Raw genomic sequence first — 25,899 nt, 5'->3', positions numbered from 1 at the left:
TGTCATGCACAAAGTAGATGTCCTAACCGACTTGCCAAAACTATAGTTTCTTAACAAGAAATTTGTGGGGTGGTTGAAAAACGAGTTTTAATGACTCCAACCTAAGTGTATGTAAACTTCAACTGTTTTCACCCCACTTGACAAGCTACCTCTGACCAAACCCAATAAAAGTTGACATAGTAAATAAAAGACAGGACATAATTTCATTAGATAATAATTTAATATAAACATTCAAATTCAACATACAAAAACTGTTGAAACACTCATCCTTGGCTCCTCTCAAATAGTCTAATCATTGTAATATATTTTTGACAAAAACAAAATTGCACATGAGAACATTTAAACTAGATGTTTGACTATCCTCGCCTGGTGATGTGTTTAAAGGGTCTTCCCCGCTGATCGACTGTCTGGCAGAGAGGATATCACAGCATTCAGCAGTCTCAAAAATACATGGGACAATGATGAGGGGCCAAATAAATACTTTTGCAGGCAGCCATTTTGACGTCACCATGGCCAGCCCTTTAATTTTCATGCGATTGTTAATGTGTTTTTTTTAATCACTTCTTAAAACAAATAGCGAAATAAACAGGTAATTTGATCTCTTCCCTTGGGAGACACTGGAACAAAAAGTTACATACTGTAGAAGGCAGCAGCGAGCGTCACTATTTGGGGAAAACCTCCTTTAAAAACACTCAAGACAGACGCACATCAACATCCCAGTTAGGATGCCATAGTCAGTCAAAAGTCTTCAACCCAGTACGTAAAGGTAAAAGGTCAAAAATAAAATTAAGTGACATGAGAAAAAAAGGAACATGTAAATTAAAAAGGGAAAAACAAAAGACGTGTCACTTAATTAGCAGGTCTATACTTACGTACATGATGTAAGGTGATATAACCCTGAGTGCGTGGCCCAGAGTTTGGACAGGGAGGGAGTTCATTCATTGGCTTCGGTGATGAGCGAGCAACCGTCCTGCCCACAGACGTCTCCCGGCTGGAGACAGTCCTACTGCGGGAGCGTCTGCCTCTAGAGTCTGCCCCCCTCTCTCTGGCTAACCTAGGCAGTGGTCTGGTCTGATTGGACTTAGATGTAATGTTTTTTATTTTTTTATTTTTTTTTGAGGGGGTGGGGGTGGTTATCCTCAGTGATCCTCTCTCTCCATTTTGCTCCAGACTAAATTTAGGGGCTCACTTAGACTCACTCCCACCTCTTGACATTTGTCAACAAGTTTCCTCAGTTTATCAGTTTTACCTCCCTCCGCAGCTTCAAACAGCAGGCGCTGGAAAGGGAGAGAGGAGGGGGTAGGGTGGGGGGGGGGGGGGAGGGGGTAGGTGAACATGCGTGCATTATCTCCCAGGTGGAACAAAAAACTAACTTTTTTTTGTTGAGAAGTGTGTGTGTGTTTCAGAGAGATAGTAACTGAGAGGGAAATTACATCTTTCCATAGGGTGGCACACAGTGGAAGCTTTTGCAGGGCTTGCTGATAAAGAAGCCGGACCTACAAAAAAACAAACAAAAATACCAAACGCAGGATCCACATGTCAGTTTAGCGGAGGACAAGGACAAAACAGGAGAAGGGGCGCGGAATGAGGTCAGTGGTTTTAGCAACTAGTTTAGTTTGTCTCTAATAGACCAAACTGTTACCGAGCAACAAAATCCAAACATTCCATTTTGTCCCCAACGTCAGTTGTAAGCCTTTGAACTGTCATACATTACATTGTGGCGAACACTGACAATAGCCTGTAGGGAAGAAATAGATTACAACAAAATGAAGGGAAGATTATGGGACAGCTGGGTCAAGGTAAATATGCAAAGCGAAACACTGACAAGAGGTTGGGACAGCAGCAGTCATTAACATGTTAACAGAGCAACATACATGATATACTGTACATCCAAACCACCCCCTGCTAAGCCCTCTCATCTCCCTCCGTGTCATATCCCTCTCCCTAAACTTTAACCTTCACCCATCCACTCCTTTACCAGCAGGGCTCTACAGTGAATCCATTTTACTCGTGTAGGCACCAAAATATTTTGCTGTGCAACGAGCACCAGTTGTTGCAATGATTATTTCACTGTACCGCAGCCCATGGAGAATACACCGAGTGCAGATTCATGACCATCATGCTTGCACCATTACTACAAAGAAAACAGCTTGTTATGTCAAATGTTTTTCATTGTGGTCCTACATTTGTGTGCTCCTAAATTTAGTAGTAGTGCTCCTTTAAAAAAAAGGTCAGCATAGAGCCTTGACCAATCTTTCGCGCTTCTATTTTTGCCCAACTAGTCTTTTCCTTGTTTCACTGCCCCTACCCACTTCGCTCATTGCACCCTGCCCACCCAACCCTACCCCCCCTCTAACTCACCTCGGAGCGCTCCTTGAGTTCCCTCTCCACAGCGATCGCTCTGCCGAGAAACACAGCACAATAGCCTGTCAGCTATTCCCGCAATTCAAGTGCAGCGGCTTTTCAAAGCTGCGATTGAAGCAGGACAGAAGCGGCATTTTGTATGTGAAAAAGGCCATTTGAAAAGTGCATCAGAACAGTGAGAAACCATCTAGAAAGAGAATCACCTTATAATAAATAATTCACAGCGCAGGAGAAAGTTTCGACTTACATTTTCCAGTTGGCCAGATAGTTTGGAATGCTACTGCTCAACATTCTGGCCTGGAATTTCAGATGTTCTATATTTCCGTCCTGCCACTCTTGATACAGCAACCTATACAACAACAACAAAAATCTAACCTAATCGCCTGGAGAGTACAGACAACAAAATAAGACCGGAGCCGCAGTTATAACACTAACCTAGATAATAATAGATTCCACAACCAGTAACTAACAGAGATTAAACAACAATAACAAGGCTCTGAAACAGTTCCAACTTGAATATATTCCAACTTCTATCACCCTCTGTCCGTGTCAAAGCAAGCGGGACTAGTTTTACAACAGGTTTAGGCTGGTAGTGTCGTGAGGTAATGACAGGTGCTTTGGGTACCTCAGGGCCAGTTCAGCGTTGGTGGGCATGGTGTACTTTAGTCTCTCCAGGATATGGGGGTGCTGGGACTGGGGCAGACAGCACAGGTAGTGGAACATAACCTAAGTGTGGAGAAGATTGCAATTGCACATTTCAAATACCACAAATGCTAACAAAAGGATTCAACTTCATAGACCATTTCTGATCAACACTGGATTTCTTTGTTGTCACTGGGGCTCATCTGATCACTCGTCAGAGTGAAGACAAGTCCAGTCGCGGTTCCATTACCTTGTTGTGAAATCTGAAGCAGCTCCAGTACTGGGCCGAGCTGAACGGAACCTCCAGCCTGGAAGGGACAGTTACTAGGCAACGCTGGACCAGGTCTGATAACATCCGGAGCTCTCTGCCGTTGGAGGGGCTCCCAGCTAGCTTACTGCTGGTAAAAAGGAGATAACTGGAGAGAACAGTAAAAAGGTTAGTTAGGTTAGGTCTCTGGGCCCACCCCCACCTGGACGTTTGCCAATGTTAAGGCAGCCCCTGTCAGAAGCTGAGTGGAGGATAGCCGCAAACCATGCTGTGGTTGGTTAGTTGGTAAGGCCTTCTGATTGGATGCAAAGTCATCCTGATGAAAGCCTGTGCTCCTAATTGAGAACCCTTTTATTGTATGTGTCTGTTTATCATCGCTATAAAGGAGCATTAGATCTGGCTCGACTCTCATCAGATGTGGCCCCTTCATCCCATGGGAGGAGTTGCTGTAAGACATTGTAAGACTTGACTCACTCCATCCATAGCTTTTGAAGGACATTTAGCTGCATTACGGCTCCCAGGGCTCTCTCGAAAGCATCCATCGCCTCCCCAACACTACCGTGCACCCACTGCCACAGACTGCAAGACAAGACACCAGAAAACACCGTCTCGGACTGTATGAAATGACTTATCAGGAAGCCCAACTGTCATGTTTTATTGTATTGATGAATGAATGAATAACCCAATTCTAAAAACCTTTACGAAAAGGTAACCTTATTATAAACTGTTACCGGTAAAAGTTAACAACGGTGCATTGAACTGCCATATATGACTAAGAACTGGGCTTATGTGTAGGGCAGGGTCAGCCCGGCTTATCACAGCACAATTAGTTACCAGTGGACGAGGTTCAGGTAAGGCTTTTGGTGACTAAGCTGCTCTTGAAGTTGCTTTTTGATAACTGGGCCTCTTAGGATGTCCTCTGTTGGAATACCAAGGATGGACCTTGAAAAGAAATGGAGATTGCATTAATTCATTGAACATTTAACCATATACCCCCTATACAAAAAAGGAAGCAACTTGGTTTACAAAAAGTCCGTTTTAAAAAATTGAAAAAAAAATTAGGTTAAGAGAGTTAGGACACTCATTCCTGCTTAAGTTCTGGGAGGAAATGTCCTACCGTAGCACATCCACAGGTTTCTGTTCACTTCTCTCCCCATCACAGAAAGACAGGACAAACTCCCGGAACAGAGGAGTGATGCAACTTGACTTCTCCTGTTCAGAGACACATACAGTGCCTTCAGAAAGTATTCACACCCTTGACTTTTTCCACATTTTATTGTGTAACAGCCTGGATTTAAAATGGATTCAATTGTGATTTTGCCACCAGCCTACACACAATACCCATAATGTCAAAGTGGAATTATGTTTAGACATGTTTACAAATGAATTCAAAATGAAAAGCTGAAATGTCTTGATTCAAGTATTCAACCCCTTCATTGACAAGGCTAAACAAATTCAGGAGAAGAAAAAAACGCTTAACCAGCCACATAATAAGTTGCATGGACTCACTGTGTGCAATAGTGTTGAACATGATTTTTGAAGGACTACCTCATCTCTGAACCCCACACATACAATTATCTTTAAGGTCCCTCAGTAGAGCAGTGAATTTCAAACACAAAAGGAGGTTTTCCAATGCCTTGCAAAGGGCACCTATTGATTTTTTTTTAAAGACATCTAATATCCCTTGGTGCATGGTGAAGTTATTAATTACACTTTGGATGGTGTATCAATACACCCAGTCACTACAAAGATACAGGCATCCTTTAACTAAGTTGTCAGAGAGGAAGGAAACCAATCAGGGATTTCACCATGAGGTCAATGGTGACTTTAAAACAGTTACAGAATATAATGGATGTGGATGGACCAACAACATTGTAGTTACTCCACTAAAATGACAAAGTGAAAATAAATAAAAATATGTCAAAACATGCATCCTGTTTGCAGTAAGGCACTAAAGTAAAACCGCAAAAAAAACGTAACAGAATTGAATTATGTCCTGAATAAAAAGCATTATGTTTGGGGCAAATTCAACATCACTGAATACCACTTTTCAAGCAAGGTTGTGGCAGCATCATGTTATGGGTATGCTTGTCATCAGCGAGGACTAGTGGAAAACCTGGTTCAGTCTGCTTTTCAACAGACAAAGGGAGAAGAATTCATCTTTCAGCAGAATAATAATCTAAGGCCGAAAATATACTTGAGTTGCTTACCAAGACGCAATTGAATGTTCCTGAATGGCCTTGTTAATTTTGACTTAAACTGTCTGGAAAATCTATGGCAAGACTTGAAATTGGCTGTCTAGCAATGTTCAACCAACTTGACAGAGCTTGAAGAATTTTAAAAATAACTAAATGTGCAAATATTGTACAATCCAGGTGTGAAAAGCTTTTAGAGACTTACCCAGAAAGACTCTGTAATTGCTGCCAAAGTTGATTCTAACATGTATTGACTCGGGGGTGTGAAAATGTATGTAAATGAGATACTTCTGTATTGAAATTTAAATACATTTGCAAGATTTCCTAAAAACATGTTTTCACTTTGTCAATATGGGCTACTGTGTATAGATGGGTTTAGAATGTGTTATATTTAATCCATTTTGAATTCAGGCTGTAACAAAATATGGAATAAGTCAAGGCGTATGAATACTTTCTGAAGGCACTGTAGGTTAGCTAGGTCATGAAGAATCTTAGTGCAAAAAAACCACAGAAATGATGTCACTACATGTAAATTGATAATGCCCTTCTTAACTGACTCTAAAGGGATATATAACATTTGAAATGACCAGGAGTGCCACCCAACCCACAAAACAGACAGACTGACCTGTGCCATAAAGAACTTGCAGGTGTGGTAGAAGACCTCTGCATTGTGTGGACACTGGGACAGAGCCCGTAGCCACACGCAGACACCCTGCTCACAGTCCCCCTTCCCCACGTAGAGCCCTGACAGTGCATCTAACAGGACACATGACTGTGGGCACAGCGCCAACAGGGACTCACACAGCTCCAGGCCCGCATCGTACCTACGGGGTAAGTCAGTTTTAAGTTAAGACTAGCAAGTAGATATTAGTAGAACGTTTAATGACACACACACACACAAAGACCTTTCTTGTCCAAACACAAAAGTAAGGCTGGGCGATAAGACCAAAATGTCATGATATTTTAATAACTTATTTGACAATATTTTATGTTTTTTTTTTTTAAATAAAAGTTAAATATTTATGAGTAGTTCATGAACCTAGGGTGGCAAACACTATCTACAGTACCAGTCGAAAGTTTGGAGACCTAGTCATTCAAGTGTTTTTCTTTAGTTTGACTATTTTCTACATTGTAGAATAATAGTGAAGACATTAAAACTATGAAATAACACATATGGAAACATGTAGCAACCAACAAACAAAAAAAAGTGCTCAACAAATAAAAATATATTTTATATATTCGAGATTCTTCAAAGTAGCCACCCATTGCCTTGACAGCTTTGCACACTTTTGGCATTCTCTCAACCAGCTTTATGAGGTAGTCACCTGGAATGCATTTCAAATAAACAGGTGTGCCTTGGTAAAAGTTAATCTGTGGAATTTTTTACTCTTATGCGTTTGAGCCAATCAGTTGTTGTGACAAGGTATGGGTGGTATACAGAAGATGGTCTTTTACCAAACAGGACTAAGTTCATATTATGGCAAGAACAGCTCAGAAAAACAACAGTCCATCATTACATTAAGACATGAAGGTCAGTCAATCAGGGAAATTAAGAACTTTGAAAGTTTCTTCAAGTGCAGTCGGAAAAACCATCAAGCGCTATGAAACTGGCTCTCATGAGGACCACCACAGGAAAGGAAGACCTAGAATTACCTATGCTGCAGAGGTTAAGTTCATTAGAGTTACCAGGCTCAGAAATTGCAGCCCAAATAAATGCTTCAGAGTTAGACACATCAACATCAACTGTTCATAGTATACTGCATGAAAATCAGGCCTTCATGGTCGAATTGCTGCAAAGAAACCACTACTAAAGGACACCAATAAGAAGAAGAGACTTGCTTGGGCCAAGAAACACAAGCAATGGACATTAGATCGGTGGCAATCTGTCCTTTTGGTCTGTTGAGTCCAAATTTGGGATTTTTGGATCCAACCGCCGTGTCTTTGTGAGACGCAGAATAGGTGAACAGATTATTTCTGCATGTGTGGTTCCCACCATGAAGCATGGAGGTGGTGTGATGGTGTGGGGGTACTTTGCTGGTGACACTGTTCCCTATGTATTTAGAATTCAAGGCACACGTAACCAGTATGGCTACCACAGCATTCTGCAGCGATACGCCACCCCATCTGGTTTTGATCCAACATATCTCCAGGTGGTGTGAGGGCTATTTGACCAAGGAGAGTGATGACCTGCATCAGATGACCTAGCCTCCACAATCACCCGACCTCAACCCAATTGAAATAGTTTGGGATAAGTTAAACCGCAGAGTGAAGGAAAAGCCGCCAACAAGTGCTCAGCATATGTGAGAACTCCTTCAAGACTGTTGGAAAAGCATTCCAGGTGAAGCTGGTTGAGAGAATGCCAAGAGTGTCCAAAGCTGTCAAGCATGGAAGAATTTCTAATAGAAAACACTTTTTTGGTTACTGCATGATTCCATGTGTTATTTCAGTGTGTCTTCACAATTATTCTACAATGTAGAAAATAGTCAAATTAAAAGAAAAACCCAACTGAAAGTCAGGCTTAAATCGACTAACATCAGTGTGCCTGACCTCACAAATTCTCGTGACGGAATGGAATTAAGTCCCCACAGCAATGTTCCAACATCTAGTGGAAAGACTTCCCAGAAGAATAGAGGTTGTTATAGCTGAAAAGTGGGGACCAACTCCATATTAATTCCCATGATTTTGGAATAAGATGTTCGGTGAGCAGGTGTCCACATACTTTGTCATCTAGTGTACATTATAAGTGATTTCAAAATGGGGCTCTCTCCATTCTGATCGTTTTATACTTTTCAACTTAAACCAAGTCCTCGCGCAATTCTACTCTTCTTGACTGACACGAGGAAGTGGCATGCAGAAGGAGAGAGACGACCCAAGTAGCAAACGCATAAACTACACTGAACAAAAATATAACGCAACATGAAGTGTTGGTCCCATGTTTCATGAGCTGGAATAAAAAGGTCGCAGAAATGTTCCATAAGCACAAATAGCTGATTCCTCTCCTGTTGTGCACAAATGTATATAAATCCCTTTTAGTAAGCATTTCCCCTTTGCCAAGATAATCCACCTGATAGGTGTGGCATATCAAGAAGCCGATTAAACGGCACAATCATTACACAGGTGCACCTTGTGCGGGGGACAAAAGGCCACTCTAAAATGTGCAGATTTGTCACAATGCCACAGATGTCTGAAGTTTCGAGAGAGCGTGCAATTGGCATGCTGACGGCAGGAATGTCTACCAGAACTGTTGTCAGACAATTTAATGTTAATTTCGCTACCTTAAAGGCAGCCCAGGACCTAGCCAACCAGATAGCTGATGAAACTGAGGAGTATTTCTGTTTGTAATTAACTCATTCTGATTGGTTGGGCCTGGCTCCCCAGTGGGTGGGCCTGTGCCCTCCCAGACACACCCATCGCTGCGTCCCTGCCCAGTCATGTGAAATCCATAGATTAGGGGCTAGTTCCTTTATTTAAATTGACTGATATAACTGACATCCTTATATGAACTGTAACTCGTTGAAATTGTTGCGTTTATATTTTTTCTCAGTATGCAAAAACAAAACCATTACACGTGTCAGAGTTGCGTATCACATTTATCAAACCAAACACTGAAATACCATTATAGAAGGTAAAGTATAAACCCAAACTGGTCTGTGCATCAATACCTGTATTTTGTAAAATATTTTACAAAATACAGGTATTGATGCACAGACCAGTTTGGGTTTATACTTATAGCTACCAGAATGTTAGCATTGAGCTTACTTTCCCAGCAGGCTGTAGCAGGCGATGAGATTTGTGTATAGTGGCAGACAGACCAGAGTTCTCTCACTGGGAGGCAGAGTCTGGTCTGTGCACTGACGTACTGCATCTAGCGTTGAAAAAACAAGAATTAAATCAATGCCCTTCTCAGCTGTAAACGACATTTACATCAATGTGGCAGTAATTGTAGAAAAATTTAAAAAGTAACTGAGTGGGAAATAGTCGAACTGGAAGCGTAACATTTTTATGCTTGCGAGCAAACTACATTTACCATGAGTAACTGTGGACAAAGTGAACATTTATAGACTGGGTGAAAAAGCTAAGTAGGAGACCTGTAGTAAAAAGCATGGACAGTTTCCATGCGAGTCGTTGAACCGTGGCGATGGTGAAGGCTCACCTTCGAACACAGCGATAAGTGTGTCAGGCTCGGTGCGGACGTCGAGCGGCTTTCTCCAGGGGAGGGCGAAGGACTCTGTGCTTACCACCCGGGAAGGGTTGGAGTTGGCCGGGTCATACAAGCTGGCCGGCAGGCGGTCAAACTCTGTCAGGTGGATGAAGGACAGCCAGACTAGGCAGCGGTCACTCGCGGTCAGGTGGTCAGCAATGCACTGCTCAGTGACCGACTTCAAGGCATTCTGGAATGAACAGGGACGCCAGAGAGGTGATTGTTTGCCCTTGAGCATCTTGTGCATTTTGTGCAGCAGTAGCTAATCCAAGAGGTATTAAATAGGTTTGGCCTGATAGTGGAGAAAAAAAAGATGCGATATGACTTGGAATTGCCCTGGGAATTGATGTGTGCAGCTAGATTGTTGGGGCTCTCGGGTTATTTCTTCGCAGCTGCTTACCTGTAGGATGGCCAGGGCATTCTGTAGCCGGCCGGTGAACACGCTGAGTTGGACCCTGTAGAGTAGAGACTCCAGCAACTGGAAGGAGAGCCTCTCGGAGAAACCACTAGTCCAAGAACAGTCTAGTAGGTACTGCAGCAGACGACCACACACATAGTCCTTCCCCTCAAACGAGCTCTCCATGGTTAGGTACTGTGGTGGGGGGGGGGCTGTTAGTTTAGGCCTAATACACTATAACAAGCATATTGGCTACATGCCTGGCCTGCCAATATTATTATTCTCAGACCAGTTTATATTTCACAACTCAAGCTTTGATAACTAAATAGATCAGTTGGTGTAGCACTTGCGAGGCACAATTGAAATAACTAGCTTTTATTTTATTTTACTGGATATGATGGTCATGGTGCTTTCAAGACAACTGGGAACTCTGAAAAAAAACAAGGTCAAATCCTGACATCAGTGATCTTCAGGTTGGAAAGTCAGAGCTCTAGAAACATGCCCGAGTTGGATGACCATTCAAGACGATTTTTCCCCAGTCTGAAATCTCATTATTTTCAGAGTTCTCCAGTTGTTTTGAACACGGCATTAGTCTCAGCGGAGGGAGGGACAACAGCAGAGGGTCCCGCTCTCTCACGGTCCCGGCCCTCTCCTTCCTTTCCTCCGGTGAAACCGACCAAAGAGGGGACCCGTCTTCCACCTGATGGCGAAACTCGAGTCGCACTGCATCTGTCTCGTGCACAAATTCATGTTGTTCCTATGACCAGAGAAAGTGAAATAGGCCTACTCCTCAATATTAAAATAGACGAAGAGCTGCTAAGAATGATTTTTAAAATTGTATTTAAAGGCTGGACTATCGATACACTTGGCTGCTCATTCATTGCGGCTGCAGTGGAGGTCGTTAGAAGCACGTTATGTTCGGTAATATTGTTGACTAAAAACGGTGTTGATAGTACTGAAAAAACATACACATGAACTCGCTCATTGCTCCCGAGTGGTGCAGCGGTCTAAAGCGCTGCATCTCAGTGCTAGAGGGGTCATTACAGAACCTGGTTTGATCCCAGGCTGTATCACAACCGGGCCGTGATCGGGAGTCCCATACGGCGGCTCAGAATTGGCCCAGCATTGTCTGGGTTAGGTCGTCATTGTAAAATAAGAACTTGGTAACTGACTTGCCTAGTTAAATAAAGAAAGCGTACATCTTTTTTGCTGTTGCCGGGGTTGTGGAAGCTGTAGGTAGGTGCATCGATTTGAACCATCTGATTGGCCAGCGCAGTAGGCGCACTCGATTGAGCCACAGACCTCCAGGTCTGCCGGGTAGTCAGAGTTGGACTTTTCAGACAAATTAGATGGTTCAAAATGCCAACACTTTGCCTACCCGGTGCGCAGAGCTTCTGAATCAAGTGCACCTACCGCCTTCATGCTTTTATCGTCGGCTTTTCTACAGAAATGCTTGGTGATCGACTAGGAATGCCTTGAAGATCGACTGAGGACTTACACTCCACCAGACTTGGTAGTCGGGGGCGTGCTCAACAGCCATCTCACACATCTCCTGCACCTCGTCCCTCTTCCCACGGCGGGAGAACAGAGACAGGTAGTGGCACCAAATCTCGGGGTTGTCCCGGTTGTCCTCCAGGGCACGAGACAGCGTGTTCAACGCAGCATCCAGGCACTCCGCCACGGAGCTACAGGGAAGCAACATAATACAATACTTATATCATATCACGTAACATTACAAAACATACAGTACCAGCCAAAAGTTCGGACACACCTACTCATTCAAGGGTTTCTTTACTTTTACAATTGTAGAATAATAGTGAAGACATGAAAACTATGAAATAACACATATGGAATCATGTAGTAACCAAAAAAAAGTGTTAAAATAAATTAAATATATTTTATATTTGAGATACTTCAAAAGTAGCCACCCTTTGCCTCGATTACAGCTTTTCACACGCTTGGCATTCTCTCAACCAGCTTCACCTGGAATGCTTTTCCAACAGTCTTGAAGGAGTTCCCACATATGCTGAGCACTTGTTGGCTGCTTTTCCTTAACCGGGGGATCCAAATCATCCCAAACTATCTCAATTGGGTTGAGGTCAGGTGATTGTGGAGGCCAGGTCATCTGATGCAGCACTCCATCACTCTCCTCCTTGGTCAAATAGCCCTTACACAGCCTGGAAGTTGTGTTGGGTCATTGTCCTGTTGAAAAACAAATTATAGTCCCACTAAGCGCAAACCAGATGGGATGGAGTATCGCTGAAGAATGTTGTGGTAGCCATGCTGGTTAAGTGTGCCTTGATTTCCAAATAAACTTTCCAAATAACTGACAGTGTCACCAGCAAAGCACCTCCACACCACCTCCTCCATGCTTCACGGTGGGAACCACACATGTTGAAAACGTCCGTTCACTTCAAATCAAATCAACAAAAAAAAATCTATTACTCTGCATCTCACAAAAAGACAGCGGTTGGAACCAAAATTCTCAAGTTTGGACTTCCATCAGTCTAATGTCCATTGCTTCGGTTTCTTGGCCCAAGCAAGTCTCTTCTTATTAGTGTCCTTTAGTAGTGGTTTCTTTGCAGCAATTTAACCATGAAGGCCTGGTTCATGCAGTATCCTCTGAACAGTTGATGTTGAGATGTGTCTGTTTATTTGGGCTGCAATTTCTGAGGCTGATAACTAATGAACTTATCCTCTGCAGCAGAAGTGACTCCGGGTCTTCCTTTCCTGTGGCGGTCCTCATGAGCCAGTTTCATCATAGCGCTTGATGGTTTTTGCAACTACACTTGAAGAAACTTTCAAAATACTTGAAATGTTCCGGATTGACTGACCTTCATGTCTTGAAGTAATGGTGGACTGCCATTTCTCTTTGCTTATTTGAGCTGTTCTTGTCATAATATGGACTTGGTCTTTTACCAAATAGGGTTATTTTCTGTATACCAACCTTCCCTTGTCACAACACAATTTATTGGCTCAAATGCATTAAGTAAAGAAATTCCACAAATGAACTTTTAACAAGGCAGATCTGTTAATTGAAATTCATTGCAGGTGACTACCTCATGAAGCTGGTTGAGAGAATGCCAAGCGTGTGCAAAGCTGTCATCAAGGCAAAGGGTGGCTAATTTGAAGAATCTTAAATATAAAATATATTTTGATTAGTTTAACACTTTTTGGTTACTACTACTTTTTTTTTTACATCTTCACTATTATTCTACAATGTAGAACACAGTAAAAAAAAATAAAGAAATACACTTGAATGAGTAGGTGTGTCCAAACATTTGGACTGGTACTGTATAATACATATCCAATCTGATACACATTCATCACCCAAGAAAACAACAACTATTTAACACACCAGATCCAGATTTGAGTATGACTTGAGTCGAGGGTACATACATACACAGACACATGAGAGGGTTCACTTACGTCTCTTTCTGGCTGAGGTATTTGAAGGCCAGTTTGATCCACAGCTGTGCGTCGCGGGGGCTCTCCAGGACACTGGTCTCCAGGTTAGATATGTCGTCAGTCTCACTAATGAAGTAACGCTTGTCGTCTGGGGTCACACACACATCCATGGCAGCAGACAAACTCCTCTTGGAAAAACCGTCTATGACAAGGATAAAATGTTTTAAAAAAATAAAACGACAAACAGCAAAAGGATAAAGGTAAAACCCTCCGGGAGAAAAACTCAAACGGTTGTGTTCTACGCAATTGAAGCGGAGCAATTGCTGTGTTCGTGCCGCCTCCACCATTTACACTGCGCTTCAGATCAGTTGTAATTCTGCTCGTCTGTTGTGGTTTGTTGTTGGGAGATGAACCTACTGACCGAGACTCACCGTATTTGACCGGACCAGGGTTGGCGTCTGCACACTCGTCCCCGCTGTCGTCCCCAGCGCTTGGGCTGGCCTGGCGAGCGGGCTGAGGCCTCCACCTCCGGAGATCCTTACACGTGGTGAAGGGAGGGACTAGACACAACACGAGTTAGACTAGAGTCAGAATGCTTCTATGGTGGAGAAGGTTCCTTAAACTCACAAGATATTGTTGAGTGAAGAGGAGATGAAACAAAAGGAAAGATAACTCACCATGTCTTTTGCTTTCATTCACTTTGCTCAACAGTAGGACAGCCTTCTGGTCCATTCCCATGCGATCCTTGTTTGTCCCAAAGAGCTTTTTTAAATACTTTTCTGAAAATAGGGACACAAGCAACATTGGCACAACTAACATTGTCAGTGAAAGCCTCAAACATGTATTTATCACGGAGTAAGAGGTTCAAGTATTTTTTTTATTTTTTATAACTTTCATTATTTAAAAATCGCCAAATCCATAAATTCTAAACACAATGGCATTTTAATATTGCCAGATGCAGTGTGGTTCGGTTACCTGTGGCAACACTGATGTCATCAGTAGTACTGCTCTCCGAGCAGCCAATCAACGCCAGGTTGTACGACAGGATATCATGGAAAAGCTGGTTTCCACCGAAAGTGCAATTTCTCATATGCTGCCTAGAAAACAGACCAAGAAAAAACCCCAACATCAGATCACCCAAATGAGGCGGGGTGATTACAATGAAACAGAAATGAATACAGACTCACATGCATGTTTACACACACACTAAGAAGACCGACTTACCACTTGCAGTCATCGTCATTGCATGTGCCTGTGAGGTCGAAGCGGCAGAAACACTTTTTGGGCACCACAACGTTGCTGTAAGACACAGAGCTGAGTGATAACTTCTCCTTGGTCCGAAAGTACGGACTGAACCTGAAGAAAGGCAAAAAAAAACAAGAAGAAGAAAAGGCGAGAGGTTCTTATTGAAAGCAGGATGCGGTCATTCTTACCACTAGTAATGTGTAATTGGGAGACGGCCTAGCAGTGAACTAGCCACCTACCTGTAAGACTTGAAGACCAGGAGAGGGCTGCGATATTGTCCGAACGGGACAGGCTTCAGCTCAGCACGGCTTGACTGGGCAGCCATTATGTCTACATCCACCTCTATCACCTGAACATTAAAACATGTCAGTCTTACCACGGAGAATGAATGGAACACAGTTCTGGACAGGACATGTGTGTTGTATGCAAGTCCAGAAACTGTACAGTAAAAAACTAAGTAGCATTTAAAATCACAACAAAAAGGTCATTTGAATTCAGTGCGAGTAGGTTCCAGTTATATTATGCTTTACCTTCCCAGCTGGAGGTTTCTCCACAGTGCCACCTAGCGCCCGTAGTTCCCCGAGCAGCAGCTCTCCTAGGTTGGCCTGCTGCTTGTCCATCGTCTGCAGGGCCTCCACCTCCAGCCCTAAAAACAGCTCCCCAGGCCCAGGGGCCTTCACCTTGGCTGACTTGGCTGGACAATCCTTGACCAGTCCAGTCCCACCGGGCTCCAGTTTAGGCTTGGTGAAGGCGCCCGTCTCTCTGAAAGAGCGCCTGCGAACACTCTGGGTGGAGGCGGAGGGCACTGCTGCAGTGGCGGGTTCCATGTCGCCGTCTTCAGTCTCAGTGATATCCTCACTGCTGACCAGGGCGAGTTTATCCTGGGTGAGGTCATGTAGGGATGGCTGGGGCAAAGGGAAGGGGCTGGTGGGAGGGGCACTGGGCTGGCGAGCCCTGGGGATTGGGGTGGAGGTGGCCTGGGGTGGCGGGGGTTCGGGGACGGCTCCTCGGTTGTGGAGGGCCTGGGCCTCCTTCAGCTTCTGGATCTTTAGGGCGTACTCCGACTCGAGCAGCTGCAGACGCTGCTTCTGGGCCAGGAGGTCGGCGAAGTGGCGCTCAGTTCCGCGGGTGGCGACAGAGACTTCCACCCGCAGACGCTTCGCAGGCTGTAGAATGGAGGCAGGGCAGAGAGACCGTTTAGAGAACACGGGCTTAAACTTATGGATGGGTCGTGTGCAGTTGAAAGGAAAAAGGGAGAAGACTTTCGAAACAGAGATGGTGTTACAAGTCCAACAACACACATTTTCCACTTCAAAGCAATTCACGATGTTGTGCCCCACTGGACAAGGCCTTGAACACATTTCTATGATTTATTAAACAACAAGTAAGGGCTCCGGTGTGGGTGGGTACGTTGTGATGCTCACCGAGGGGTGGCTGATGTCCGTGCGTCGTTTCTGAACCCCTGGCTCTCTGCCTGCGGCGGCCTGGGCTTGGACCATCTCTTTCTGCAGCTTCAAGCTGTGGTTCTTCTTCACTGACACGCGGAGCTGAACACGATGAACCTATAGGGCGGGAACATACGCGACAGACGTTAAAGGGTGGAAACAAAACATTAAGAGCGCCTGCTCTTTCCGTGACAGACTGGCCAGGTGAATCCAGGTGAAAGCTATGATCCCTTATTGATGTCGCTTGTTAAAATCCACTTCAACTCAGTGTAGATGAGAAGGATTTTGAATGCCTTGCCACAATTGAGACACGGATTGTGTGTGTTGTGCCATTCAGAGGGTGAATGGACAAGATATTTAAGTGCCTTTGAACGGGGTACGGTAGGTGAGACACACCGGTTCTTGACACGCACCGGTTCGAGTGTGTCAAGAACTGCAACGCTGCTGGGTTTTTCACACTCAACAGTTTCCTGTTGTGTATCAAGAATGGTCCACCTCCCCAAAGGACATCCAGCCAACTTGACACAACTGTAGGAAGCATTGGAGTCAACATGGGCCAGCATCCCTGTGGAACGCTTCCGGCACCTTGTGGAGTCCACGGGGGTGCAACTCAATATTAGGAAGGTGTCCCTAATGTTTGGTCAACTCCGTGTAAATGACAGATGAGAGCTAAAACATAACACAACCAGTATGATAACGCATCAGAACCTTAATCAGGTGTGTTGAGAGTGAAAGACAGCACACCCAGTAGCCCGCCAACGAGAAGGCATGACCACACCTGCTATATACACGCAAAGGAGAATTGAATGAAATGCGCCGTATCCTTCAGAGACATTCCTTTGTAGCTTGGCATCTTCCCAACATTCCCAGTAGAAACAAATTCCTACTCCACTGTTCACCTTCCACTGACTAAAACCTTCAGCCATCCGACTCATTGCTCTCAGCTAGGAGTTTACTTCAAACTTCATTCCCTTTCAGTTTCACTTCCCCTGGGTTCCACCCTAACTGACACACCTGCTCCTGGAGCCTGTTGAGGAGGGTCTTGTTGGCGCTGACGATCTTCTCCGAGGCCAGGAGCTGTTCTTTGAGCTTGGCCACCTTGGCCTCAGCTGCCTTCAACGCCTCCTTCTTCTTCTGCTCCTGCTGCAAGAGCTGCCTCAGGATGCCGTCGTCCTTCAGGAGCAGGTTTCTGGGAGGAGGGAGAAGCCATAAGTCAGAGTAATTTCCTAATGTGAGACAACTACTGAAAATACCAATGTGTTTTGGGGGGCCTCACCTGTGTTTGGTCAGGTTGGTCTCTGCCTCGGTCAGCTGTAGCTTGGCCGCTGCCTTGGCAGCAAAGTCCACATCGGGATCAGAGCCTGCAGGAGAGGACACAGCTCGGGGACTGTGGTCCATCAGAACCTTCTGTTTCTCCCTACTGCAGTCAGAAAACAAATAAAACAGTGAGACAATTTTTGTCAGTATTTTTCATTTTAACCTTGATTTGAACCAGGCTAGTCAATTAAGAACAAATTCTTATTCACAATGATGGCCTGGCAAAAGGCCTCCTGTGAAGACCAGAATAAATAAATAAATACATACTAAGATTTAAAAAAACAGACAACACAGACAGAAGACGCTGGCAACAGCACAAATACAACAGCAAACAGACAGCGGGTGTGTGTGTGTGCGCAGGAATGTGTGTGACGTAAAACATGCTTCCTTACGTAAGGCAACGCAAACTAGTGGCAACGACACGTCGCAACAACCTGTTCATCTATTTGTCCTTTGAACTCCTCCAGAGACACCAGGTCGTGTTTTAGGTTGGCTCGGAAGGAATTCCAAGACCACGACCACGGGTATAATGAATGAAAGGACCATTTGTAGTCCATAGCGTGCCACCATTCACATTCTAAAGGAATATCCTTCCTCACCTCGGTGCCTTTAATATAGCTAGGCGTGTTAATGAATGGTTGGATCAATCGATAGTTTTTCAACCCAGGCGCAATGTCACTATGTCAGGCCATCTTCTGGGAAAACCATACCTGGCTATTTCTCCTTTCAGCAGACGATACTCAGCCTTCTTGGCATCGGATAGAGCCTCCGGAGTTCTGACTGGTTCGTTCTCCTCAGATCCTGACGTCGGTTTGGCTTTTGCTGCCTAGACGTTCAGAGAGAGAGCGAGAGAAAAAAAAGCATCAACTTCCCGTCCCCCTCAGATCATATACAATTAGCACACTTATCAAGCATCTCAAATTAGAATTCTGCCATTCACATCTACATTGGGCGGAGGTCCTGGGGGCTAAACTGTTGGGCCACACACACGTACCTCTGCAGACCTGCGGGCCTCCTTAATCATGAACTCCAGGCCTCCAAAGACAAACTGTGTCCGTGTAGAGCTGCCGCAGGTCTCAATGTCCGAGTCACTGTCGTCTGAACCGTTGAGCTGGACTACCACCGCCTTGTGCCGCGGGAGCTGGGGGGGAACAATAACAAGTATGAATTTAAAAAAATGGGTCATGGTGAGGAACGGGCGCGGACTTCACGGCTCCAAATCGATTCATCGCCAAGCGGGAGTGTCAATTTACGATCAGATCCCCCTCGTCTTATTCATTACGATCTGAAATGCAAAACTGATCCTATGTCAGCCGTCCTACTCTTGACGCTCAGTGAATACGAGCCATGGGATGCAGTCGAAGATGAGCTTATTGTTCACGGGCTCTGGGAACAAAAGTGAGGCCGGCCGTCATTGGGAACACATGTCCTGCTGAAGGGACCCACGTGTGTTTCCTATAGCAGTCAACAGCGGGAGTTCTAAGCCATTAGTCTTAGAAAACATCACATGGCGTTACTGAGGACAAAGATACCTGTGGCTTCCAAAGTCCTGTTTTACACAACTTAGCTGCAAAAAAAAAAGCGGAATATGTAGTTCTTGAACAAAAATATGGCACATTAACAAAAATATGAATATTTTCAGCACGTGCATGATGATCAGAGAAGAAACTCATTTGCGAATCTACTGACTTGTTGCTTCAACATACTTCCATGGCTGTGTTTATAAATGTAGGTGAACAGGATGAATGCCATCCGGAATATTGTGGTTGAAAGTGTCAAAGAAAGGACGCTATTCAGGGCATTGTGGGTTTTAAGAAATTTACATTTGAGTCATTCAGCAGAAGCTATTATTCAGAGAGACATATAGGAGCGATTAGGGTTAAGTGCCTTGCTCAAAGGCACATCAACAGAATTTCCCCCTAGTCACCTCGGGGAGTCGAACCGGCGACCTTTCGGTTACTGACCCAACGCTGGATTTCCTTCAAATGTTTAGGTTTGGTTGGAGAGCCAACAGGAACTAAAAATGACTATAAAGTTGAGATGAACATGTTAACTGGTTAATTCAGTAACCACCATGTTTTAGCCTGTAGTATATTATCTCCATTGTGTTATTATCCTTACCACCAGTGGGAGCCTGGGGTGGTGATGCCCACGGCTGAACTTCTTGTTTCGTGGTTGGGGTGCTGTGTTGAGGCTGACCACACTCCGGTTGCTCATGGGCACCGGCTGAACCAGACTGACCAGGGGGGAGGGAGAGGGGGGGCCGCTGTCAAGGGTAATCTCCTAAGGGGGAGGAAGACATTGTTAAAGCCAGACTCACCAAGCCCACTGTTCAAAGACAATTATTTGCTGTAGTATTGGAAAATATCATGATTGAGTTGCCCATCTCACATAGCAGGGTAACGAGATAAATTAGCATTGTTCAACACCTGTAAATTAACAGAGTGAAAAATATGCATCCTTCTGTTGAGCTGAATTCACTTTGTAGAGTATGACCTACTCCTAAAACAACACAGATAACACGGGCATGTCACTTTACGCTCCTGTGGCGCCATCTACTGTTGTACCGCAGGAAGTACCACCTTCTTGTTGGCCATGGACATGAGGCAGGTCTCTCTGAGCAGCATCTCCTCCTCCTCTTCCTCGTCAGCGAACGGCGGCTTGGGGGGCGGCTCTAGCTCATCCGGGGGTGGGGGCATTGGGGGTAAGGGTGGAGGGGGCGCGGACGGAATGACGGACAGGTAACGCGGCTGACCCAAATCCTGGAAAGAAAGAGGAAGCTGTTTAGTTTCACTTGTAAGAGCAGCATGGTTTAGAGTTTATAGAGTGGAACGTACAATTCTGTATTGAGGGGAGTCCATGGGGAAAGGCATGTGCATGTGAGTGAAACATCCTTGGACCTCGAATGGATCATGTACTGGAGAAGATGCTGGAAAGAGACAAGAACAGAATTTTAGCCAATCAGATTCTGACAGAAATAAGACTGTCAAACATCACAAAAGTGGCAAGGATTGATGACCATGTCCCACCATACAATCTATCCACGATGTAGGATGGGTTCTATATAACACCTTCAGAAAGGTTGAAATGTGCTGTGAGTGCATTCGCAGGTGAGCTGATTGCTCACCCGGAGAATTGGTCTCACTGTCAGTATCCATGGCAACCTCGTCGTAGTTGTCATACTGGTAAAGGTTCCCTGAGGTGTCCAATCCCTGTTTTCCAGAAGACTTCCTAGTGTGGTCGCTGTCTCTGGACTGAGAGGGACAAATAGACATTTTAACTTCAACATTTTCTCAGTCTCTTATCTGGGAAAGTGAACATTTCTGACACAGATCCCCATCTCTGGCCCCTGCCTCATAACCACTTGTGTAGATCTGTAACGATTGGATAGCTATAAGCAATATGGTGAAAAATGTACCAAGTATATCAGATGGCAAGGTAGAGCCACCTCCATATTACATACTCATATCCAATCCTTTTGAAGCTACTTCATGTGCCTAGGGAGTAGGGGCGAGGGCATTCTGGACTGCAAGTGTTTGAGTAAAAAATTAAATAAATGTTTTTAAACATGAAAATGACTAAAAACCAAATCGAAACGGTAAAAATTATAATGAACCAACATTTATAGTCTCTTTACTCTGTCCTGATTGCTAACAGTCATCAAAACGAAAGCTAGATAGCCAGGAAACATAAAACAATTCAAAGCGATGGAGAGAGGATTTATATTTTGACAGCAAGGAAATATAATATACTTTAAGTGCGGCCCTCCGGACCTCGTTGAAGACCGAATGCAGCCCGTGGGTCAAAGTGAGTTCGACGCCCCTGGGCTAGGTTCTAGGATGGGTTTCTGGACAGGAACTCTCGCTCTCTCCCTCTTACCTTGCTCGGATTGCGCGCCAGTGGCGGCTTGGAGCCCCCGACCAGCTTCATGAAGCGGTTGTACTGCTCGTCCTGATTGGACAGATCCCGGATCTTGCGGATCTCTTCCTCTCTCCTGCGGCGTTCCTCCTCTTCCTGTCTCCGCAGCTCGTCCTGGTCTCTCTGCTGTTGGAGCTTCCAGGTCCTCAACTGCTGCTTCCGGAACGCCTGCTTGGCCACCGAGCCTGGGGTACAGGAATCAAAAGGGGGGACATTTTTTGGGGAAAAGCCTAAGCAATACATAAGCAGTTTTGTAAACTCAAGTTTGAGCTTTAGAAATCTAATGAACTCCATGTTGGTACCAAATGTTCCAAGACTAGAATGTCAGTTTCATGGAACGTTTGGTGCCAACATTGAGGACAGTTTGTATCTGACTAAGCAGAAAGGCCCTCCTCACCTGGGCTGACCATCTTCCTCCCTGGATAGCCCTTGACCGGCGCTTTGCTCTTCTCCACTGGAGGCTTAGCCCCAGCCTTGGCCTTCTCCTGGGGCTTGTTGGCCAGAGCTTTGGCCTTCTCCGAGGCAGCAGACGAGGCAGACCTGGTGGTGACTCTGCCTCTTTCAGCTGGGTTGGATGCACTGGATGTAGAGCTGGATGTCTTCTCCTGGGAAGGCTTGGAGTTGGTGATCTTCTCCTGGGAAGGCTTGGCGTTGGTGATCTTCTCCTGGGAAGGCTTGGAGTTGGTGATCTTCTCCTGGGAAGGCTTGGCATTGGTGATCTTCTCCTGGGAAGGCTTTGCGTTGGTGATCTTCTCCTTGCTCGCATTCATTACCTGCTGTTCTTTCTGGTGCCACTTCCTGCTGGCTGACTGCAAGGCCAAGAGACGCAGCTGCAGCTCAGACAGCTCCTCGTCTTCATTGCTCCCCTTCACTTTAGGCTGCAGGGGGGAGGTAATTATAATGGGATTTTAAATTGGAATGACAAAAAAAAAATCACAACTTTAGAATTTGATCAAAGTTTGCCCTAAAGAAAGATCTTTCCATTTAAGAATCAGTATGTTGAGTTAGACATACTATGTTTTGATTGTAAGGGATGGAAACACAAAATAATCTACATCAGAATGTTTGAATAGCACTTTCACCATAAACACAAAACTCACCGTAATATGCAGCTAGCTGTTAATGCTCACACCGTTTAAGTAGGCCTACTCCCTCCTATCCATGTTTACGTATAACACTTGCGCGCAACACACACAATCCCCAAATCCAGAACAAATTCAAGAAAGCGTACCGTATTACATAGAGACATTATTGCATTGCACACTGTTCCATCTCATATTGCTCAAATAAAGAGCAAACCTGTTTTTTTTGTTGTTGTTTTTTTAAACATAAAGCAACACCTCACTGCCCAACCCCTCTCCCCTGTTCGACCTAGATATGTAGCTCTCTCCTTGAGGTGTTCTTGTCTATTAATATTCTGTATTATGTCATGTTTAATATTGTGTGTGGACCCCAGGAAGAGCAGCTGCTGCTTTTCAACAGCAAATAGGGATTCTAACAAAATACCACGTACAAAAGCTTCAGGCATACTAAATGAGTGGGAAAAAACTGGCTCTACAGATACAAAGAACAAAGAGCTTTAAATCTTGTCCAACAATGTTATGAAAACACTGTAACCATCTGTAGTGTTCAGATAACTTTACACACATAGGCCTACACTCTCCCACCCTCCCACACACTCTCTCACATACTCCCACACACCCCACTCTTGAAGAATCTCTTTGAGTAGCCTATTCCTTTTCAATTTTTCCTGTGCCATCCAAATGTGTGCATAGACTAACCAGTGGTCAAAGTTATCAGGTCGCTAGCTAGGTAACATGACTAACTAGCTAAACAATGTTCACAGGTAGTTTAAAAAACGGCCTGCGACATTCGCAAACAAACAGAGGCAGTAAAAAACAACAACATAGCTCTGGTAATACTGGGCATAACTTTACGTGATTTGGGCTAGAGGCACATGGTCTTCAGCGGCGTAAAGGCCCAAGCATCGCCTGTAGCTGTGTTTCGTGTGGTGTTTGGGCCTAAAAAGAAAAAAAGGCCCGTGCGGAAACACGCACGCTTAAAAAGGTTATGTGAGGTGTAGAAATGTGCGCCGGTAGCATGTAAATAACGCGTGACACGTTTAACTTTGACGGCCCTAATTTTAACAGATGCCAACCTTGACAGGGGATGGAGTGGAGTCCTCTGATGATTCGCTGCAGCACACACAACCGACTTTCGAATACTTCGTCTCCCCCTCTTCCTCCGGGCCCTCAGATTTGCTGCGGCAGCACACACAGGCTGTCGTGTCCTTCTCCCCTGCCTTGTTCGCCTCTTTCTTCAACCCATCTTTCTCCTCTTCTCCTAAATAGTCAGTAGACAACACAAACAGGGTCTTAACATTGTGGCTGAGAAAAACAATACATCATTGATTATGGTCAAGTCTGCTTCACAATGTTTCCTTAGTTTGTTACCACCACTGTCGCCATCGCTGCAGACTTGTGTTGCAGCGTGGCTTTGGTACACACCTTTGGGAATAGCAATCGGGGTAGCAACTGGTTCAACTGGACCTCTTTCGCTCTCCGTGTCACCGTCCTCTTTCTCCGGATCTTTCTTTTCCGTTTTCGTTTTGAGCGCATCAATTTCTGCTGGAGTGAGAAGTTTCTGTCGTAGAGGTTTGAGGTTGAACGCCTGAAATACCTTCTTCTCCTCCGCAGCGCTGTCATTGGGAATACTGTTAGTGTCGGGTAACGGCTCGGTCTGGGGATTACTGGCAGAAAGCTCAGGCTCGTTCAGAGCCGACAGGTCTTCTTCGGCCTTCAGAACCATGTTCTCTTCTTTTCTAATACATTCCAGCTCCAGCTGAATCTGTTTGTACTTGGTGAGCAGATCCTCAAAGCTCTCGTTGACACCATTCTCGGTTTTGGCAGCATTGTGGTGCATCATCTGCTTGTTTCTTACCTGATTCCTCCCCATTAATACCTTCTCTGAATTCATGAAGTGAAGGAAATGCACAACTCATGAGTTTGATTACGACACACAAAGACTGACACTAATAGCAACATGTATTTAGATCCAAAATCCATTTCCAGGTTAACAACACAGTGTTTTGTTTCTAACTCAAAATGCTGCCAATCAATTGAGCTTTGATGGCAGGGAGGAGAATATTGTGTAAAATCAACTGTTACAAAATGGCAGATATATTGTTAGCTAGAGGCGATATGGTAACTACAATCAAGGCTAGTACAACAGCATAAACAGAGAAATATGTTACAATATGTGGTTACATTTGTTAGGCTTTTCCCTTCAGCAACATGGCATCACACACTTTACAATCATACAGATGCCATGAGATGAATGCCAAAGGATACGTTTGTTTCTCGAGGGAGATTCTTTCTTGTTACTGTGATTCTCTCCGGGCCCATAACGGCCGGGGGGAACCCAACCAGTCTCTCTCCCTCCACCACATCCGTCTCCCCAGCCTCCACGTCCCCAATCCCCACGACCGTCATCTTCTGGTTTCCACCGGTGCCTAAATCGACCCAGGGCTGTGTGACTTCGTTCCCAGAAGCTGGAACGTGGGCTCTGGTCACAATGAGGCCCCAGTGGCGGCGGCCGATCGGGTCCGCTTTGCGGTCTGTGGTTCGGGGGGAAGGGACTGTGCGAATGAGGTCCGCGGTTGTATGGCATTAAGAGTCGAAAATCTGTAGGCTGGCTACCCATAAGAGGTGGTAAACTTCGCGCCGATGGTTTCGATTTCCGTGAATTTCGTGATGAGTTGTTGTTCGTACTACTAGGCCTCATTGTATCCTGCTGTATAAGCACCTTTTCGTCGGTGTCATCATCGCAGATCTCCCCGTCTTCCAGCTCCCCTTCGTCCGTCCGATTGCTTGACTTTGAATCCATTTTGTAGAGTAATGAGGTATTACCTTAGTTAGACTAGTACTTAAACGTACAACATATGTTTGTAATTACAAACTTGGATGTATTATTGTGTTGTTACGCCAACGTTAAAGAATATAACGCTAACTACGTTATTTCTCTCCCTTCTTCTGCTTGAAGCCTGGGGAAGTTCCACCGCAGAAGTTGAGGGGGGGCCGATGTAAATTTGTGACGCTATGCAACACGTCAAATGCCTCGCTTGGGTGGAGCTCCAAAGGCACGTATGCGGACTTCTTCTTCTTCGATGAGGTTTAACCGCGGTTGGCATCCAATAAATGTTGCATTACCGCCACCTACTAGACTGGAGTATAACTCCCTTATACTATGCTTGAAAGAGTAAATAAATAAAACAAATACCCTACCATCTAGCAAAACACTCACTATTTTTTTCTTTAAATAACAATATTAGTAATAATATATATACAATACTCCAGTATTTAAATCTATTTAGTCCTACTTCAGGATGGGACACCACCACTCATGCCATGGCCACATGGCATTTCTCTTATATATATTTCACTGTGAACTGCTGCTGCTTACTATCAGGCAGTGAGGCAGGCTGTTGCTGAGGGAGTGGT

At 44.8% G+C, this 25,899-nt stretch overlaps 1 protein-coding gene across 2 annotated transcripts; it reads right to left on the bottom strand.

Moving 5' to 3' along the window:
- Positions 1 to 201: 201 nt before the first annotated feature.
- On the bottom strand, positions 202 to 25,502 carry LOC109889617 (zinc finger C3H1 domain-containing protein). Of its 2 annotated transcripts, none has more exons than XM_020481182.2 (35): positions 24,751 to 25,502; positions 23,908 to 24,366; positions 23,559 to 23,743; positions 21,798 to 22,278; positions 21,362 to 21,585; positions 20,610 to 20,736; positions 20,320 to 20,411; positions 20,065 to 20,244; positions 19,604 to 19,765; positions 18,477 to 18,623; positions 18,193 to 18,308; positions 17,442 to 17,585; positions 17,180 to 17,354; positions 16,145 to 16,282; positions 15,251 to 15,886; positions 14,960 to 15,069; positions 14,700 to 14,831; positions 14,451 to 14,572; positions 14,153 to 14,254; positions 13,907 to 14,035; positions 13,497 to 13,677; positions 11,566 to 11,752; positions 10,071 to 10,262; positions 9,623 to 9,860; positions 9,229 to 9,334; positions 6,095 to 6,293; positions 4,392 to 4,486; positions 4,109 to 4,216; positions 3,749 to 3,853; positions 3,257 to 3,422; positions 2,990 to 3,090; positions 2,612 to 2,713; positions 2,362 to 2,401; positions 1,434 to 1,496; positions 202 to 1,277 (listed from the first exon to the last, which is right to left on the bottom strand). In XM_020481182.2, the coding sequence occupies exons 1-35, from the start codon at positions 25,283 to 25,285 to the stop codon at positions 1,140 to 1,142; spliced, it is 6,417 nt and encodes a 2,138-aa protein (XP_020336771.1). In that variant the 5' UTR covers positions 25,286 to 25,502; the 3' UTR covers positions 202 to 1,139. The 2 variants fall into 2 exon arrangements, with proteins under 2 accessions (XP_020336771.1, XP_020336772.1); XM_020481183.2 differs by having other exon boundaries at positions 20,628 to 20,736.
- Between the last annotated feature and the right edge of the window lie 397 nt (positions 25,503 to 25,899).

The sequence above is a fragment of the Oncorhynchus kisutch genome, linkage group LG4 (genome assembly GCF_002021735.2).
Source record: "Oncorhynchus kisutch isolate 150728-3 linkage group LG4, Okis_V2, whole genome shotgun sequence".
Lineage (NCBI taxonomy): Eukaryota > Metazoa > Chordata > Actinopteri > Salmoniformes > Salmonidae > Oncorhynchus > Oncorhynchus kisutch.
This window is presented reverse-complemented; position numbering and strand designations above follow the sequence as displayed.

Excerpts from the sequence above, each read along its gene's own strand:
- LOC109889617 (XM_020481182.2), bottom strand. The coding sequence starts at position 25,285 with ATGGATTCAAAGTCAAGCAATCGGACGGACGAAGGGGAGCTGGAAGAC. Across the intron at positions 20,245-20,319 it reads ACTCCCCTCAATACAGAATT|GATTTGGGTCAGCCGCGTTA; the intron begins GTACGTTCCACT and ends CTTTCTTTCCAG. Across the intron at positions 9,335-9,622 it reads ACTTATCGCTGTGTTCGAAG|ATGCAGTACGTCAGTGCACA; the intron begins GTGAGCCTTCAC and ends TTTCAACGCTAG.